The sequence below is a fragment of the Mobula hypostoma genome, chromosome 7 (genome assembly GCF_963921235.1).
Source record: "Mobula hypostoma chromosome 7, sMobHyp1.1, whole genome shotgun sequence".
NCBI classification, from domain to species: domain Eukaryota; kingdom Metazoa; phylum Chordata; class Chondrichthyes; order Myliobatiformes; family Myliobatidae; genus Mobula; species Mobula hypostoma.
Genome location: NC_086103.1, coordinates 117,081,782 through 117,098,573, shown reverse-complemented (window position 1 = coordinate 117,098,573; position 16,792 = coordinate 117,081,782). Strand labels below are relative to the sequence as shown.

Below are 16,792 nucleotides of genomic sequence, written 5' to 3'. Positions count from 1 at the left end.
TCCGGATCATTGCACAACACCCAATCCAGCACAGCCGATCCCCTAGTGTACTCAACAACAAGCTGTTCTAAAAAGCCATCCCTCAGACATTCTACAAGTTCTCTCTCTTGAGGTCCAGTACTGGCCTGGTTTTCCCAATCCACTTTCATGTTAAAATCCCCAGCGATTATCATGACATTGCCCTTCTGACATGCCTTTTCTATCTCCTGCTGTAATTTGTAATCCACAAAGTTTCTATGGGAAAAATAAAAGAGGAGGCCTTACATTGCCCAAAGAAGGCTTAATTTTAATACCCTTCATTGAAAATATATGCTTTATTTTTAAATCTATTTTTGAGGTACTAAATACTTGGGTGGACCTAACTAAAGTACTTTTGTTGAATCACAATGAACAACAGAAAATTCGTGACTGCGTTTCTGTAGAAGACCAGTACAATTTACTGTTCTAGTGGAATGGAAAAATCTACTTTTGGCTAAATTTCAAAGACAAAACATGATTGCCCCACCTGTAGCTTCATTAGGTATTGCTTCAACATGTTTGGTAGAGGAAAACTGCACACTTAGCCGTAACATTCCCTTTAAAATTGACAAATGGCAAGATGGCACCAACAATCAATGGCGGCATCCTGCAGACAGCTCACAAAACTACTAGGTACTCTTCTGAACTGCGATTGTTTGCAGCCTGTAATTTCTCTTCTAAGAATGCATTTTTAAGCCAACTAAACAAACTGCTGCTTTTGCGATCTGGGGCATATGTGTGAATGAGAGCAGAAAGTGCAGCTACTATGGCCGTTGCTGGGGGTTACACTGCATTGAATCATAATGGCGGAATGTGGTTGGCTCCAGTACTCCGCATTGATTAAAGCATCAAACAAGATTAAAATAGTCGAGGACGAAAGCTGAGAACGAACAGGTGCTCAGCACCATCTGCCTGCATTTGACTAGTCTCTTCTTGCTGATTCTGTCGGGAGGAAGGTGCAAGAGTCTTGGACTTGTACTGAACAGGTTTCACTCACCTCCGTGTTGAACATGCTTTACAGTTGTGGATTCACCAGAGATTCTGTAGTACATGTTCCTTGTGGTTGTTTTTTGCACTACTTGCACAATTTGATCTAGTTCCTTTAGTGCTGAATCGACTCTGCAGCTATGACCTGCAGCCTTCGGGCTCCATGGCAGTGGACTCACTTCTGGGAATTCCGCAGTTTGTTTGTTATTTGTTTATTTATTGCTTACACAATTAGTGTTTCACAGATTGGGTGTTTGGGCTGGTGTGAGTTTTTTTCTTTAAATTGGTTCTAATGTGTAAATTTATGTGGCTGCCTGCAAGAAGACTAATCTCAAGGTTGTATACTGTATCCATAAACAAGAGAAAATCCGCAGATGCTGGAAATCCAAGCAACACACACAATGCTGGACGAACTCAGCAGGCCAGGAAGTATCTATGCAAAAAAAGTACAGTTTACGTTTCAGGTCTCGGCCTGAAACGTTGAGTTCCTCCAGCATTTTGTGTGATACTGTATACATAATGTACTTTGAACTTAAAGTTGTGGAAATTCCAACATGTAACATTTGTCAAGGAACTGCAAAGGTAAAAATTGTGAAAGATTGTACATTTATTATCTGGGTGAATATATAATGGCTCACAAAGCTGCCACCAATGAGGATTTTCATTTGTTAAATTCCTCTACTTAATTTTTTTCCCATTTGACTTGTGTCTGTCACTTAAAAACTTCAGTCGTGTCAACCTTGATATTCCCTTCTGAAATTTATGTTACCTCATTTCTGTTTATTGGTAAGTACATTAATTTCAAAAACTGATTTAAAACATGTCTGAGTGAGAGCAAAACCAAAAAGAGGGCAATTTATTCAAATTGTTCCTTTTTTACTATAATAAAGATATCATACAGTCAATCAATGCTCAGAATTAAGCGCAGTCTGGTAAAACCCTATCCTGTATCTTGTTGAACCTCCATTATTACTTGTCTACTTTTCTGTAAATGATTAGATTTTACTTAACTAACATTTAAAATGTTTTCTTTTGCGATGTTATGTATTTCATTCATAACATTTCTTCCTTTCAGTCAATTTAGGGTTTGTGTTATCTCAAATCTTTTCTGCTAGTAGTTCTCTAGTATCCCCAAAAACTTCCTGTCATCCCTAAAACCATTAACTTCCTTCTATCATACTTGATCGTCACCTTCAAATTTTGTATCTCCTTGCCCACTTTTAGTTTTGTACTTTTCAAATTTGGCTATTTTTGTACTTTTTTTTAATCACTGTTTTAGTTTTTAGTCTCAATTTTTATCCATTTCATTCTGAAAAGTTAAGTAGTCTTTTTTGCTGAGTGTGGTGTTACTTAGAAAAAAAACGCTTCTACTGTTTGCTTTTCAAATTGCATTTCCTCTCAAGTGGCCTACATACCAGTTTCTCAGAAATGGAAAAACACAAAACTGCAGATATTAAAAACCTGAAATAAAAGAAAATTGCTGAAAATGAAGCAGCACCTCCTTTAGGATTTTTTTTAAAAAATCTGTCATTCTGGTTCCATTTCTGTGTTTTTATACCTTTACCCCATATATTTATTTTAAGAAAAAAGGGCATATGATTTAATTGTGCTCAAAATATTTGCTGATATTGGAAAGTGGTTTATTGTGTGGGTGCAGATCAACTATGATCTACTTAATGTAGAGATGCAGGTCAGTATTCTGACTGGCCATTAGAATTGCATTAACAAATTTCTGTGGCCTAATGCAACAGAGTATGCAAAGAAACTGGTTAGAATTTGATCCAGTTTTTATGATTTTTATCTTGTTATTAATGGATGTGAGTATTAATTGTTTTTTTTATGCAGGCAAATGGAATACAGCCTGTAATTCCCGTGAACACAAGTTCTGAATCACAAAAATCTGAAGGTAAAGGGAATTGTTTTAGGAATGTTAGCTCTGTAATCATTGAACATGGTTTGTTCAACTCTCATTTATTCAAGGAAGTTTTACATGGCGTCATTTAATTTATCAAATAGCAAAAGGAGTTAGAAAGTTTATTTCTGTAATGGTTCTTCTGTCCCCCATTCACCCTTTTGGATCAAATCAGTCTGTCTGCAACCTTGATGGCTTGTTTAACTTGAGCTGGGCTTCTGGCCACTCCATCAAAGGATCCTTATTTTCATCTTGATAACCACTCATTTTGTTTAGAGTTATTAGCACAATTTGGTCTTTTCTCAGGTTATAAATTAAATCTTAGTAAGAGTGAACTTTTTCCGATTAATAAACATCTTCCCTTATATTATAAATTTCCATTTAAATTGATTAATAATTACCTTTCATATCTTGGGATTAAAATTACTTGTAAACATAAAGATTTATTTAAGACTAACTTTTTACCATTAATAGACCATATTACTCAACTTTCATCTAAATGGTTTCCTTTATATTTAACTTTGATTGGTCGTATTAATGCAGTTAAGATGTTTTTTTTGCCAAAATTTTTATATGTGTTTCAGGCATTACCAATTTTCGTTCCTAAATCTTTTTTTGATAAAGTCGACTCTAAAATTTCTTCATTTATTTGGCAGAATAAGAATCCGAGACTGGGTAAAATACATTTACAGAAAGCTAAGAGAGATGGAGGTTTAGCATTACCTAACTTTAGATTTTATTATTGGGCTATTAATATTCGACATATGAAATTTTGGTTACTTGACCGGGATATACTATCTATTCCTAAATGGGTAGCATTGGAATTACAATCTGTTCAGGGTTATACACTTGGTTCTATTTTAGGTTCATCTCTTCCTTTTGATTCGAAACGCCTTAAGCAGGTCTCTAACCCGATCGTTAAATATGCTTTGCGTATTTGGTTTCAATTCAGAAAATTTTTTGATCTTAATCAATTCGGGTTAGCGATTCCTATTTTAGGTAACATATTTTTTCCTCCCTCTTTTACGGATCGCGCTTTTCAAACTTGGAAGACTAAGGGTATTTTACGGTTTTTGGATTTATTTTTAGATGGTTCCCTTATGTCTTTTGAACAATTATCTAATAAATATAACCTATCAAGAATACATTTTTTTAGATATTTACAAGTTAGAAATTTTCTAAGTACTATACTTCCTTCCTTTCCAATGCTTCCTCCTATATATATTTTAGATTCGATAATTAACCTTAATCCATGTCAGAAAGGTGCATCGGCTATGATTTATAATATTATTATGAAACTCAGGAAAGCTCCATTTGATAAGATTAGGGTAGATTGGGAACAGGAATTGGGGCTTACCATTTCTGTGGATGATTGGGGGCAGATTTTACAATTAGTTAATACTTCCTCTATTTGTGCTAAACATTCCCTAATTCAATTTAAAGTGGTGCATAGAGCACATATGTCCAAAGATAAGTTAGCGCGTTTTTACTCGCATATTAATCCTTTCTGTGATAGATGTTCGGGGCAGATAGCCTCTTTAACTCATATGTTTTGGTCTTGCCCTACTTTGGAAACTTTTTGGAGAGATATTTTCAATATTATTTCTAAGGTATTAAATATAGATATCTCTCCTCACCCTATTACTGCTATCTTTGGACTACCTAAAATTTCTAGTAATCTTTCCCCTTCAGCCCGTAGAATGATTGCATTTCTTACTTTAATGGCGAAAAGATGTATTTTACAACATTGGAAAGAGCTTAATGCTCCAATTACCTTTTTTTGGTTTTCTCAGACGATTTTATGTTTGAATCTGGAGAAAATTAGAAGTAACCTTTATGATTCTTCATTTAAATTTGAACAGATTTGGGGACCTTTTATTCGATATTTTCATTTAATGTAATATTTACCCTTCTTGTTTTTTTTCACTGTTTTAATGGAGGTCGGGATTGAGGACGTGATTTTAAGTTTAACTCTGTTTGGTTTCAAGTTAGCCCATTGCTTTGCTTTGCTTTTAGTTAGTTGCACGGTGGGTTTTTTTTGGGGGTTTTTTTTTCTTTTTTTCCATTGATATATATAAAATCTAGTATACTATTATGTTATCTTGGTTTCTTATGCTTAAATTACATTGTTTGTAGTATTTTCTTTTTGGTATTGTTACCTTTTGGAATTTTATTATACTTTAACATTGTATTAATGTTTATATGGCTTACCTTTTTTTGTATACTTACTCAATAAAAAGATTTAAAAAGAAAGATAACCACTCATTTTGTACGACATCTATTGGGAGCAGGAACTATGCCTTTATCACTTTTATATTCCAATATTCCAACACCAGTTACTGGTAGACTGCAGCAGTGCAGAATGTGTGCCTCAGACTACTATTTGTGACCATAGTAACTTGTTCTGCTACTTGCACTTCTAGCAGTATTCTAGTCATATTTGTTCCCATAGAGTGTGGTTGTAAAGACCTTTAGATTACACTTCAAAGTATAGATAGAAATAAATCACATTTTGTTTCTTAAAGTAGTAAAATTTTTCACATGAAATTCCACAATCTTTCGACTTAGTTTACAGCTACTGGATCATTACTTTCATTATTTAATCACTCTTAAAATAGCTTGGAGGAAAATGCCTTTCAGACATCTTAAATCCAAGCAGCATGGCAATGTAGCAGTTAGTGTTACGCTTTACAGCATCGGCAATTGGAAGTTCAATTCTCACAGCTGTCTGTAAAGGGTTTGTACTTTCGTGACCATGTGGGTTTCCTCCGTTTTCCCTCCCACATAACAAAAAGATGTACAGGATAGGGTTAATAAGTTGTGGGCATGCTATGTTGGTGCCAGAAACATCACATCCCCAGACTCGGACGCTGATGCATTTCACTGCATGTTTGGATGTATGTACGTGTGATGACTGAAGCTAATTTTTTAACAATCTTTATCTTTTAAATCTGATTCAATTTTCAAGACAAAATATTCATTGTTCATGATATTAACTTTTCACAGTTATAATATTTGAGTTTGAACCATCTGCTAAGATTTTGAATGAAGCAGTTTTGAAGAGAAAACAGAAATTTCTTGCAAATTCTGCAAAACGCGTAAAAGACTTGAAAAGGAAAGAAAAATCTGGAATAGTGAAGTCTGAACTATATGCTAGACCAATTAGTCATGGGCAAGGACAGACTTCTGGTTTTGGTAAGAACTGTACTGACTAATTTTTTTACTATTCTTTCATAAATGGTTATACTAAGTTGTTTCATTTGTGTACTAAACAGCAGCATCATCATCATCATCATCATCATCATCAGTGGCAACTCATTTGAAGATGGTGGGAGAAGTAAAAGTCTCCACTCCAGAGGACAGGAAAGCTGTAGAAGTTGAGATGCGACAAAGAACACTCCGGTACAGTAGAAAAAAAATAAACTTGGTTTCAATTGAAGTTGAGACAGATCTACCACATAACATTTTACTTGATATCTTTGGATTGTATTATTCACTAATGGTTAGCCATACATGGAAACCTTAACTACCATTAAAGGGCCTGAAATTTGACTAGATTTAATTTCAATTGTAGCTTGTTTCACTATTATCAACTTGTGTTTCCATGATTAAAGTTCAAATTATAAAAGTGTTAAATTTGCCACACACTCACCAAAATGTATATCAAGTGACCAAAAGTTTAGCTGATGAAGTACTGTTAAAGAACACTTGAAAGAAAGGTACAAAGAGGTAAGGAAATAGCTGAATGTGTATCTGTAAGTGCTGGTTGGCTTAAATTGTTCCAGTTTAAGATGGTGCTGGTGATACCCAGCGATTATTTACAGTCAGCAAAATACAAAACGAAGAAAACTACTAAACACTATGAATAATATTTTATTAATAATGAATACCACTAACAATAGAAGGCAAGGTGAGGCATGGCGGAGACTAGTGCAGGCAGGAGCGAGGAACGTCCTGATGTCTGATTGATTTAAGCGCCGGGCCAAATCATGGCCCCAGAGCCGTCCGACAACAGACGGCGACTCAATGTTTGAGTGATTTAAGTTCTGGGCCAGATTGAAAAGGTCAAAGTGATGGGATTGGAGGGGAGGGACAGTCTGGTTCTGCCTGGTTCTACTCTCTGATCCGCAACATTTACTCAGTTCTGCACTTAACTGAGGCTGTGGCCTGCTCTGGCTGCGATGATGACTCGCTTCGTGTCTGTGGCGTGACGTTTATTCAGCTCTGCAGTGAACTGAGGCTATGGCCTGCTCCAGCTGCAGTGATGCCTGGCTTCGTGTCTTTCGTAAAACTTCAATTCATTTAAAGCTGGTACATTTAAAGCTCTTTGCTTACTTTTATTGTTTACACAATTTTCTTCCTTTTGCGCATTGGGTGTTTGACGTTATTTTTTAAAGGGGTTCTTTTGGGATTTCTTTGTTTTGTGGCTGCCTGTAAGGAGACGACTCTCAAGGTTGTATAATGTGTACGTACTTCGATAATAAATGTACTTTGAATTGGGTATGTACAATGAACGGTTTAACGCAAATTCATTTTTTTATAATGGATTATTGCTCCAAACAAGATTTCTACTACTTGTATCTTATTGTCAGTAGATTCTTGGAAAAATGAGTTACTAGTAAATAGGAAAGCACTGTTTAAAGAAACCTGTAAGAATAAGTTTGTCTTGAAACCTGTCAAATTTAAAATCAAGACGATTACTAATGTGCTGATTTTCATTAAGAGCCTGTCAGACTGACATTGGCTTTGGCAGCAGACTAGCAAGAGAGGTAGGAGGGTTGTGTCTGGGCTTAAGCCAATGAAAAAGTGGGCATGGAGGTACTAGATGTGGGAGAGGATCTTCAGCAGTGGAAAGATAACTTCTTATCTCTAAGTTAACATATGTATTTGGTGGGTTATGAGGAAGCATTTTTGCTATGTAGTGTAACTTTTAGGCAAATGCAAAATGCTAGTCCTGGCCCTGGTACATTTAAAGCTATTATTTTCACCTGCATACTGAGTTCCAAGTTAGGAACTCTAGATATAAAAGTGTTTTTGAATACCTGGAAAAGCTATGCAATTACATTTGTCAGTTTGTATTTGCCCTTCTGTAAACAATATTTTCTGTTCAGTCTCTACAGTCAGCTTGAAGAAGTGAAAAACAAGAAAAGGGAAGTGAACAGACAAACAGTTTGTGCTAGAAATCGAGAAAAAGCAAAAGAATTTCAGAAGGTAATTTTTCTGTCTATCCATTTTTTTTTGCTTCTAAATAAAAAAAATTCTGAGGAATTATAATAATGTTTAGTAATACTAATCTTCCCACCACTTCAGCCTTTGTTACCAGAGACATTGGGATGGTTTGCTTGTTATATGCCTTGCCTGCTTTGGTTTGAACTTGTTTACCGTCCATCTGAATAACTTTCTTTAATGGTGCCTCAAACTATCTTGCTCCATTGTCTAGACTTCTCATTGTGATTGCTAGATACTTACAGTATAATATTGTAGCTCAAGTAATGGAAATTCACCTTTGCAGAATTCATAAATCACTCCCAGTACATCTGGGGTATGAAATAAAATTCACTCATGGAATTTGTGTGTTTTTAAAGATTGTTGGGGGGGAACGGGAGGAGGGTAGTGGGTCGTATCCCAAGAATCTGGAAGGCTAATGAGAGGATGAAAAGTGATGCAGAAGTCAGTGACAGGAAGTGACAGAATAGGGATGATGGGCATGAGAATGGCCAAGAGCATGTAAGACATTGTGTAAAATTTGGGAGGTCATGGTGCTGGTGGAGTATTGTGTTCTGTTTTGGTTGCCCTGCCAAGGGAAAGATGTTATTAAACTGGAAAGAGTACAAAGAAGATTTACAAGGATGCTGCCAGGACTTGAGGGACTGAGTTATAGAGGTACAGAGATAACTTTTAAACCAGTTGGACAGATACGTAGATTGGAAGTGTCCAGGAGATTATATGCTCCATGCTGGCAAATAGGAGTAGCTTGGATATGGCATCCTTCTTGGCATGGTCCATTTGGGCTGAAGGGTGTATTTCTGCAGTGTATAATGGGTTCAGTAACTGTAGTTACTTGTATAACATCATGCGCAGAGGCCCAGGAGAAACTTGTGCTCCATCAGCTAAGCCTTGTTTCTGGAATGGGAATTTCCAAAACCTCCAAAAATTTCCAAAAATGGTAAAGTATTTTTTTTAATATGTATAGCGCTATGCAATGTTATAAGTACATGTAGTTTTTAAACTTCTGGATTATATTTACTGAAAACACTTCTCTTTACTTCATTCTTCCCCATTAAAGAGAACATTGGAAAAGCTAAGAGCAAACAGAGTTCGCAAGTGATGCATCTGCGACCTTTGGATCAATCAAAAATAATTGCATCGTGATGTATATAAGTATGTATATTAATATACTCCTGGGCTTCTATTTTGTTATTTTTAAATAAGTACATCATTTGTAATTTTCTATTTATTTAGACCATTGTACAAATGTGTAGGTGAGTATAGAATGTTGGATCTTTTTTGTAAATTTTGTATAATTCCTTATTCTAAATAGACACTGTAAATTACATTTCATATTTATCTAATTCATAGACACGTACAGTTTTCGATAAAACCACCTATTGCTTTTTAAACCGGAAGTTAATTACTTGGACTGAATCACTGGATAAATACCAATACCTCACTCAAGTTCAAGTTTACTTGGCAATATTATAACAGTGCAAAAGACTCCTCCTCTAAACTATTAGCTATTGATTGACCATGTTCTTCTTTTCTAATGATGCAAATAGTAAAACTCATGGCTAATATCAGGTGTCACTTTGTCTGTCCTTGTGTACTTTTGGATGAAATACCTCAAATAGAACGAATACTTTGTGCTGAACTGCAGCAATTACTTTAGATTAATTCATTTTAAAAGTCACAAGATAATTATAAAACTCTGACTTCACTGACATTTACTTTATCAAAGTTTTGATGGTAAATAAATAAATTATACTTTCCCCAATGGTGTTGAGTTGCATCTCATTTTGTGTATATTATTCTTGATTTGCATCAAAGGGGCTTTTTGTGCAAGAGAAAAAAGTGTGCAAATTCAAAAATGAAGAGAAATTTAAAATATTAGTCATAAATATGCAATAAATATCAAGCATGAAGATATTGATGAGATGAAAAGTCCTTGACAGTGAGTCCATAGGTTGTGGGAAGTTTATTGACGGGGTGAGTGAAGTTGTCTCCTCAGGTTCAAGAGCCTGATGGCTGAGGGGTAATAATAGTTCCTAAACCTGGACGTGTGGGCCCTTAGGCTCCTGTAACTTCCTGATGACAGCAGCGAGAAGAGAACGTGGCCTGGATGGTGAGGGTCCTTAATAATGGATGCTACTTTCCTGTGGCAAAGCTCTGTGTAGATGTGCTCAGTGGTGGTGAGTAACAGCCACAGATATTTTTTTGTTCTTTTATTGAATACTGCCTCATACACCATGTGGTTTAGTACTGTGAAACTTAACAGAGAATTCCATAGAGAACATCCCTGTATCTTTAACCTTAAGTTTTAAAATGACAAATCAGCATATGGGAGGGAGATTCAAAAACTGGTTGAGTCGTGCCACAACAACAACTTATTTAATATCAGCAAAACCAAAGTGATCATTGATTACAGGAGAATGAAACTAGGGGGTCCATGAGCTTGTCCTCATTAGGGGATTGAAAGTGGAATCAGTAACATTAAATTTCCTTGGCATTATCATATCACTCTTTCACAAGTTCTACCAGTCTGCTGTTGACAGTACAATCTTCTATGCAGGTGATGTGCTGCGGCAATGGCGTCAATTCAGGTGATGCCAACTGGCTGTGATATCGGAGTCAAACTGGACACACTGGAGGCTGTGGTAGAACAAAGGGCCCTATGGAAAATCCTGGCAATTCTGGAGAATGTTTCTCGTCCTCCACATGCCACCTTGGCTGAACAGAGGAACTCTTTTAGTATCAAGTTAAGACAGATGCGGTGCTCCAAAGAGTGCTATATTAGGTCATTCTTACCCTCGGCCATTAGGCTTTATGATGAGTCAACCTATAGCCAGGGAAGTGATGACCCCCTCCTGTTAGACTGTTCGAGGTAACTTATTTTTTTGTGTTCTTAATTCTTTCCTAATACTTGTATATTGCATATCTGTGCACTTGTAATGCTACTGTGACTAATTTCCTTTGGGATCAATAAATTATCCATCTATCTATATTAGAGAATCTGTCCTGGCACTGGAATGTAAGTGTCATTTCAGAGAGGGCACGGCAGCACCTCTTCTTTCTTAGAAGTTTTTAGCAGAATTGGCATGTTATTTAAAACTTTGACAAACTTCTGTGTATACACAGTGGAGGATATCCTAACTTGTTGCATCGAATGCTGATATGGAAACACCAATATCCAGGAACATTGTACTATTGGGAAAGTGGTACATAAGCCTGAAGGCCTGCACTCACCGATTCAGCAACACCTTTTTTTCCCCCATGTTCTAAATGAACATTGAACCCATGAACACTACCTCACTATCTTTTATTGTTTGTTGTGTATTACTTATTTTAACTTAAACTTATTGTTACTAGTTTGAAGTTAGCTATATTAACTTTTATTATTTTAACTTCAAACTAGCTGTAGCTCATTTTGGCCTCTGTTATTTTTTTGTGTTCTCAGCCATTCTTTCTTGTTGCTGATTGGTGGGCTGAGGATTTGGGGTTTGATGTTCTTGTTTCTCCATGTGGGTAATCTGTTAGTTTTTGTGTGGGGGGGGGTTTGAGGTTTGTGAGTATTTGTTTCTTTTTCTTTTTGTGCGGGGTGGGGTGGAGATAAATGTCTTTCAACTACTTGTATGGTTTTTCTGTATTATGGCTATCTGGAGAAGACAAATCTCAAGTGTTCTGCATACTGTACATTAATAAAAAGAATCTTTGAACTATTTAATAGACATACTGTAATTCAGTTTTCTCTACACTTTTCAAGCATTTCATTGTACTGCTACTGTAAGGTTAACAAGTATCAACATATTAAACCTGATTCAGAAAAGCCTACAAAAAGTAGTGGAATACAGCGCAGTCCATCACAGGAAAAGCCCTCGCCACCATTGAGCACATCTACAAGGAGTGCTGTTACAACAAAGCAGCGTCCTTCGTCAAAGGCCCCCACTATCTGGGCCATGCTCTCTTCTTGCTACTGCCATTGCTGAAGCCTTAGGTCTCACACCACCAGGTTCTGGAACTATTACTACCATTCAACCATCAGGTTCCTGAACCAGTGTGGATAACTTCAATCACCTCAGCACTGAACTGATTCCACAACTTATGGACTCACTTTCAAGGATTCTAGAACTCATGTTCTCAGCATTATTTCTTTTTATTTACTTATTTGCACAGTTTGTGTTTTACACCTTGGTTGTTTGTCAGTCTTTGTGTGTAGGCTGTCATTGATTCTCTTGTTCTACTGTGAATGCCTGCAAGAAAATAAATCTCAGTACAGTACATGGTGATATATGCGTACTTTAATAGATTTACTTTGAAGTGCAGCTGAGAGATGTACACTGTCCAGAGGGGCTGTTTTGTGGTTAGGAAAGAACTTTTTTAAAATAATTGAGTTCTGCAATCAGCCAGCATGATTAGGCTAGAGATACATTAACTGGATAATTCTGCAACATAGGGCCACAAGAAGCTGGCAAGGTTAAGACTACGAGGAATCCATAGAGAGAATACAAGTGTTGGAGAGAGGGAGTAATAAAATATTTTAAAAGCTTGTTACTTAATTACAATTTTAAGTAACTAATCTTTAATTAAATAATTTTATTATTAAATTGGTCATTGTCCTCCCTATTTCCATGAAAACCAGAATTCAGATGGCGATGTGATTCAACATTCACATTTACAATTCTTTTAAAATTTTAAACCTCTTACCTGAGCTTTATCTATGCATTTTGGAAATTAAGATTTAGTCCTTCGTTACATGTAGAAATTGAACACCAATGTATTTTTGCTACAACTAGTGCATGTACCAAATGTTTATATTTCTACTGCCCTCACAATGCGTCTCTGCACAGCTATGCAACAAGTTAAACAACTTATCAAAAATCACCCGGTATGGAAGCTTCCTTCAGGGTTTCTGATGGGATCTGTAATATGAAACTGCAGAAAGTTCAGTAAAATACATTTTAAATCCAATACAAAATCATCACATGCCTGAATATGCTAAGAGTGTCAATTATTCTTATATTCAATGTTAACCAAGGTAATACGCATGCAAAAGTCCATAATTAAGCCACATAGACAAGAGTAACTCATGATGCAATGTTATCTTAATAACAATGAACAAAATATAGCTAAATGTTTACCAATATTAACAAAAACTTAAAACTCCCTTTCTTGCAGTTGTTCCATCTTTGCCGCATCTGCTTTCAGGATGAGGCTTTTCATTCCAGAACTAATGAGGTGTCCTCCTCCTTCAAAGAAAGGGGCTTTCCTTTCTCCATCAATGCTGCCTTCACCCTGTCCTCCCGCCACCCCTCCAGAGATGGGGGTTCTTCTTGTCCTCACCTACCACCCCACTAGTGTTTGCATCCAGCACATAATTCTCAGTAACTTCTGCCATCTCCGATGGAGCCCCATCACCAAGCGCAATGTTTCCCTCCACCCTACATTCCACTTCCTACAGGGATTGCTCCCTATGCGACTCCCTTGTCCATATGTCCTTCCCCAGTGATCGCCCTCCTGGCACTTATCCTCGCAAGAGGAACGAGTGCTACACCACCTCCTTCGCTACTATTCGCTACCAGGTGAGGCAACACTTCATCTATGAGTCTGTTGGGGGTCATCTACTATATCTGGTGTTCCTGGTGAGGCCTCCTATATATAGGTGAGACCCAACATAGATTGGGAGGCCGCTTCGCCGAGCACCTACCAGAAAAAGTGGGATCTCCAAGTAGCCACCAATTTCAATTTTTCTTCCCATTCCCATTACGACGTGTCAGTCCATGGCCTCCTTGCAGAGGAGGCCTCACTCACATTGGAGAAGAAACACCTTGTATTCCGTATGGGTAGTCTACAACCTGATAGCATAGACATTGATTTCTCGATCTTTCAATAATTGTTCCCCACCTTCACCATTCCGCATTCCTGTTTTCCCCCCTCACCTTATCATTGATCTCCTTTCAATGCCTCCTTCTCCAGCCCTTTATCTTTCACCAATCAACTTCCCAGCCCTTATTTCATTCCTCCCCCTCCCATTTCACCTATCATCGACCACTTTGTACTAATTCCTCCACTCCCCTCACCTTCTTGCTCTGATTTCTCACCTTTTTCTCTCCCTCCCCCCATCTTGATGAAGAGTCTCAGCCCAAAACGTTAACTGTTTACTTTTTTTCCATAGATGCTGCCTGGCCTGCTGAGTTCCTCCAGCATTTTGTGTGTGTTGCTTGGATTTCCAGCATCTGCAGATTTTCTCTTGTTTGTACTCACAGATATTGCTGTTTCAAGGGCATGTAAAGAGAGGGTGGAGTTGGAAGTCTTTCTGGTGTGCTTCATATCGAATTGAAAGTGACCTACGCAGGAAATGATGTAAATAAAAACAGCTTGTGTACAGGAAGTAATGTTCATACAAAATGAACTGCACCTCTAGAGACCAGATTACTCCCTGCCTGGCATACATAGGATGTCAAATTTAACTATTGAAACTAAAAGTCAAATGATCATTTTATAAATTTTTTGGCAAAAGGAGGATAGTCTCAGAAACTGGTCTTGAAAACCATCTTACTACATCATCTTTACATTGCCACTCGAGTTTTCTAATTTTCTTATCTTCACTAGGGAAAGTTTGTGCAACCAACCCTGAAGTCCAATCATATCTCTTGGCTTGCTTGTCTTTCAGTAAGGTGACATCACCTGCTTGTAAATCTGGCTTCTCAGTTCTCCACTTTCTCCAGCTCTGGAGATTGCTAATTTACTCTTTTTACCACCTTAGCCAAAAGGTGTTGGCTGAACTCTGGACTTGCCTCCATTACAGTCAGTATTTGTTAAAATGACCTGATAGAACAGGAGGAGAGTGTTAGAAGCATAGTAGGGGTCAAAATATAGGCTCATCTGGATCTTAAGAGACTGAAATTAGCAGTTGGGAGCTTACAATAGCTGTAACATCAGCCATGAAAGTTATCGGGATGTCACATATGAGCTTCGAAGGCCCAATTTTACAGAATTTTGCATCAAGGATCTTTTCCCAAGAGCCACCCATATATAAAGCATGTGGGGGTTTGAAAATCCACGTGCAGCTTTGATCAGAGAAGTAGTTAGTCACATGGTTATTGTTGCAGCTTTTGGCATCGATTTGGAGCTTTCTTCAGACTCTGGTGAAATTGGTGCTACATTGAATTGTAACCGCTTCCCTGGTCCCCTGATTGCAAAGATGTGTCAGAGAACATTGATGAAACCAGATGTGTCCATTAATTTCATCACTTCAATGTGAATAGCATATGTGTTCATGCACATAAAAATGATGACCCAAAGTTCAGAATTTGCATGACCTCCATGTGTTTTCCTTGCAGTGATGGACCATGCAAGGACCCAACACACCCAAGTCCACAAATGTAAATGCAGGGTCGGTGTTCAAGTGATCTGCTGGCAAGTCTGCCATCTTCTGGTCTTGCATGTCACACAACTGTAGATCAGGCTACTGATTGTTCACTTCCCTCCAACAATCCATTGTTACGTACCCCGTAACTGGGTTGCCAAACCAGCAGAAATGGATCACTCAGTTGGAGTTTGGATTACTAGAACTAAGAAAGTTTTATTAAAGAAACAAGCAACACAGTAATCGAAAGGATAATAAATGCAACAGTTCAGCAATGATAAACACACATGTGCACAGAATTAAGATAACAGCATCAATCAAGCTCTATCGTTGTCTAGGGGTAAATGATCAAATTTCAAAGTGACACAAAAGTTCAGTCCAATTTAGTTCAGTTCGCAGTAATCGTTGCCATGGCGATGGACAACGTGGGGGGAGAGAGAGAGAGAACGGGAACGACTGATCATTCAGACACGGCTTCCACTCACAGACCGGCGATATGGCTCACAAGCAGCTTTTGGGCAGGTCCTTGGTGATGTCACCTGAGGTCACCGACTGTGACCCCTCCTCCAGACGCGGTCGATCCTCTGCAGTGAACCCGGCACCCAAGCAAGGGCGGACACACACCAGGTTCCTGCTGATCGTACCTTTCCACCCTGTGCGTTGTCCGGTACTTCCCACCAACTCGTGAGAGGCGCACCGCTTCCAGGGTCTCGTTACCTCGGGTGTCGTGCGTGTCCTGCCTTAGCGAACCTGTCCCTTTTTATCCCCCTGCTGGGGTATCGCCTGTCCATCACTTCAAACAGTTCAGGGTTCAAAGGGGGAGCCGCTCCAGACAGCTCTCTACACATCTCCAGGTGCTGTTTCATTGTGTCCCTTATCTCTCTCTTGAAGACAGGTGGCAGACCAACTGCTGATCACATAGGACAGCTAACATCTTATCTATGTGTATTCTCGTCACACCATAAACTTTCTGTTCGTATGGCCCCTAAGTAAAATGCCCACCTGGATGACATACTTGTTTGTAGTAATGTCTAATGAACAGAGAGGTTAAATGATGCTTACTCGGAATGATGATTGGATGAGTTTCCTCTGAAATGAGTTGTGCCTTCTTAATACGTCCTCCAACTCGCATTAGCCCCTCAGAGTCAAGAAAGGGACAGTGTTTACTAAGGAGACTGTCTTGCGAGAGATGCCTGCTTTGCGATGCACTGTACTTCCTCTGCATAAACCTGTCTTTGAACAACAAGGAGTCTAACCTTTGCCTGATACAGTTGCTCTGCACTGAGAGGTTGCTT

At 38.0% G+C, this 16,792-nt stretch overlaps 1 protein-coding gene across 18 annotated transcripts in view; it reads left to right on the top strand.

Annotated features, from left to right (window-relative positions):
* The window catches only part of cep295 (centrosomal protein 295), a 103,972-nt gene extending 89,552 nt beyond the window's left edge, over positions 1-14,420 (top strand). For 8 of the 18 annotated variants that reach the window (XM_063053863.1, XM_063053865.1, XM_063053858.1 and 5 more), the window contains 5 exons: positions 2,851-2,911; positions 5,924-6,112; positions 6,193-6,319; positions 8,029-8,128; positions 9,204-9,908. In XM_063053863.1, the coding sequence (XP_062909933.1) occupies positions 2,851-2,911; positions 5,924-6,112; positions 6,193-6,319; positions 8,029-8,128; positions 9,204-9,245 (519 nt within the window). In that variant the 3' untranslated portion in view covers positions 9,246-9,908. Of the gene's footprint in view, positions 1-2,850; positions 2,912-5,923; positions 6,113-6,192; positions 6,320-8,028; positions 8,129-9,203; positions 9,909-10,142; positions 11,700-14,303 lie in introns of those variants that run through there. The other 10 variants (XR_010018689.1, XR_010018687.1, XR_010018690.1 and 7 more) reach the window with 10 other exon arrangements.
* Positions 14,421-16,792: the final 2,372 nt, after the last annotated feature.